This window comes from Capsicum annuum, chromosome 3 (assembly GCF_002878395.1).
Source record: "Capsicum annuum cultivar UCD-10X-F1 chromosome 3, UCD10Xv1.1, whole genome shotgun sequence".
NCBI lineage: Eukaryota > Viridiplantae > Streptophyta > Magnoliopsida > Solanales > Solanaceae > Capsicum > Capsicum annuum.
This window is the reverse complement of record NC_061113.1, coordinates 5,527,617-5,530,970: the sequence shown is the minus strand read 5'-3', so window position 1 is coordinate 5,530,970 and position 3,354 is coordinate 5,527,617. Positions and strand designations below refer to the sequence as shown.

General features: G+C 37.5%; 1 protein-coding gene across 1 annotated transcript in view; it reads left to right on the top strand.

Annotated features, from left to right (window-relative positions):
* Nucleotides 1-3,200: 3,200 nt before the first annotated feature.
* The window catches only part of LOC107864294 (NADP-dependent alkenal double bond reductase P2), a gene marked incomplete at its 3' end in the record, with an annotated part of 8,232 nt that continues 8,078 nt past the window's right edge, over nt 3,201-3,354 (top strand). The window contains exon 1 of the mRNA XM_047408092.1: nt 3,201-3,351. Within this exon, the coding sequence (XP_047264048.1) occupies nt 3,309-3,351 (43 nt within the window). The remainder of the gene's footprint in view (nt 3,352-3,354) is intronic.

Sequence of the window (3,354 nt, the reverse complement as noted above, 5' to 3'; positions counted from 1 at the left end):
GATGATTATACAAGATTCTGCTGGATTTTTTTCATGAAATACAAATCAGAGGTGGCTGGAATATTTTGGAAGTTCAAGAAGATGGTGGAAAATCAAAGTGGTTGCAGAATCCAATCTCTGCGTTCTGATAATGGAAAAGAGTACACTTCTGAAGAGTTTAACAAATTCTGTGAGGAAGAGGGTATTTCTCATCAGCTTACAACTCTGTACACTCTGTAACAAATTGGAGTTAGTGAAAGGAGGAATAGGTATATAATGGAGATGACACGGTGCATGTTCCATGAAAAAGAGTTGCCAGAAAGTTTTTGGGCTGAGGCAGCTAATACAGTAGTATTTCTCCAAAATCGGCTTCCCACTAAAGCGTTGGAGAGTAAAACTCTATTTGAGCCTTGGAATGGATTCAAACCATCTCTAACCTTCATTAAAGTATTTGGTTGTGTTTGTCTCTTTCATGTGCCACAGGTTAAAAGAGACAAACTTGATAAAAAGGCTGTCCCAAAAATCTTTGTGGGTTATAGCTCATCCTTCAAATCCTACAAAATTTATGATCCACAAACAGGGAAGATGATTATTAGTCGAGATGTGCACTTCAATGAGGAAGAGAAATGGGATTGGAAAAACAATCAACTTTCAGTCAAAGCTTCGGAGGAGCAGACATCCGATCAATGGCAAAATGAGTTAGTAGATGAAAGTAATATGGCAGTTTGTGAGCCTGCAGGGCACAAGAAAGCGCTTTAAGATGAAAAATAGAGAAACGCGATGGAGTAGGAGATGCTAATAATCAAGAAAAACAACACTTGGGGGTTAGTTGACAGATCGAAAGATAGAAAGGTCATTGGAGTAAAATGGGTATTTAGAACCAAGCTTAATTCTGACGGTTCTATCAACATCTACAAGGCTAGGCTTGTCGTCAAGGGATATGCCCAAATATTCGGTGTTGATTACTCGGATACCTTTGCTCTAGTATCCCGACTAGATACCATCAGAATGTTGCTAGCAATAGCAGCACAAAAGGGTTGGAAAGTGTTCCAACCAGATGTCTAATCTGCTTTTCTAAATGGTGTATTGTAGGAAGAAATCTATGTAGAGCAGCTCGAGGGTTTCATTGAGCAAGGAAAAGAAGAAAAAGTCTGTCTTCTTAGAAAGACTCTTTGTGGCTTAAAACAAGCCCCAAGAGCTTGGTATAGCAGGATTGATGATCACTTGTTGAGTTTGGGGTTTGTTCAAAGTTTGTCTGAAGTTACTCTTTATGTCAAACACAAAAGAACTGATCTGCTTATTGTTTCCCTTTATGTTGATGATCTCTTGGTGACAGGAAACAATGTGTGGCTGGTTGAAGAGTTTAAGAAGAAAATGATGCAAGTCTTTGAGATGATAGACCTAGGACTAATGACATACTTTCTAGGGATGGAAATCAAGTGAGGTTTCAATGAAATCTTTATCTACCAAAAGAAGTATGCTAGGGAGATACTGAAGAAATTCCATATGGAAAATTGCAAGGCAACAAGCACACCGATGAATCCAAAGGAGAAGTTGAGCAAATAGGATAGAACTGGTAGAGTTGATGAAGGAAACTTTAGAAGCTTGATCGGATGCTTGATGTATCTCACTGCTACAAGACCCGATATTCTACTTGCTGTAAGTCTTTTGTCTAGGTTTATGCATTGTGCTACTAAAATGCATTTGCAAGCAACAAAAAGAATTACTAGATACATCAAAGGTACTGTCGAGTATGGGGTCAAATTCAAAAAGTGTGAGAATTGCAAGTTGTATGGATTCTTAGATAGTGATTTGGCCGGATCCACTGATAACATGAAAAGTACATCAGGATATTGCTTCAGCCTGGGATCAGGCATTTTCTCTTGGTGTTCCAAGAAGCAAGAAACCGTGGCACAGTCCACGGCAGAGGCTGAATTCATTGCAGCCTTATGGCTGAGAAAAATATTTTCTGATTTGCATATGGAACGAAAGGTTAATACTGAGATTCATGTTGATAATCAAGTTGCAATAGCTATTTCACATAATTCAGTGTTTCACGGGAAGACTAAGCACTTCAATATTAAGCTTTTTTTCTTGAGGGATGTGCAGAAAAAAGGAGAAGTGATTCTTGTTTATTGCAAATCCGAAGATCAGCTTGCAGATGCATTTACGGAATCCCTTCCTGTCAGCAAGTTTAAGTTCCTAAGACAGCAACTTGAAATTTGCAGCTCCTAATGCAAGGAGGAATATTATTAGTTGCTTTAGGACTGGAGTATTTATTTATTTTATTTCTTGTATTTCTTTTTTAAGTTATTAGGAGGAAGTTGCATGGTTAGCACCATGACTTTAAAGTAGGGCCATTATCTATTTCAGTTTTTAAAAGAACACTTTATGTAACTACTCTTTGATAGAAAAAAAAATCTCTCTGCACAAGTTTCTCAACAAAAATCCCTGCAGGTATTAGCAAATTTTCCTTGCTAATACACACGCGGCTACATTGACTTCGGCTAGATTGCACAAAATCGTGCTAATACATTGATATCAAACAAAATAGACATTCCATCAAGGCTATCAGTTTCTTGCAAGGTGATAATTTATATGGACGGTGAATATTACTTAAACTCACACAAGTACTTAATAGATTTCTTAAAACACACGCACACACAACAAAGGTTACTGAATTACGTAAACACATAAGTGGGTTACAAGATAATCTGTTTAAATTGTCTTGTTCTTAGCCATTTCTATACGCATTGATACTTACGATAGGGACAATCTTGCTGCTAATGACAATTTTTGTCTTGGTTGAGACAGCATAAAACATCTCTATGCACTGTCATTGTCATTATTTTGATGTTTCACCTACCTCATAAATCTAGAGGAAATGTTCAAAAACAAGAACAGTGAGCTAAGTGGTCTAAGGGGCTGCAATTTTGTAGTGCCCCAGCATCCATTAATACGATGCAAACTAGGTATAATAATATAAGAAATGTATAAAAATTGGTATAGGATATAAAAAAGAATGCTGGAAACCAAGATGATAGTTGAGTGATTTGGTTTACAGGCGGAACCTTAAGGCCTTGGGCGTCAATATGTGTGGTCGAAGCTCCCCGACACCCATGATCCCTAAATCCTGAATCCGCCACTGATGTGGCCTCATGATACCTAACTCATCAATATATGAAACATCTTCTGATCCAATAATGCCTAACTGATCAGTATATAAGGACCTAAAAATAGTTGGGCCATATAAGCATTTCACATTACATTCTTCTGCACTTTTTTCTTCCCCTTTCATAATAGTACCAAGCCAAAAGGTGCCTACAAAGATGGAAGTTAAGAACAAGTATGCAGCAATAAAAGCCAACATAAATG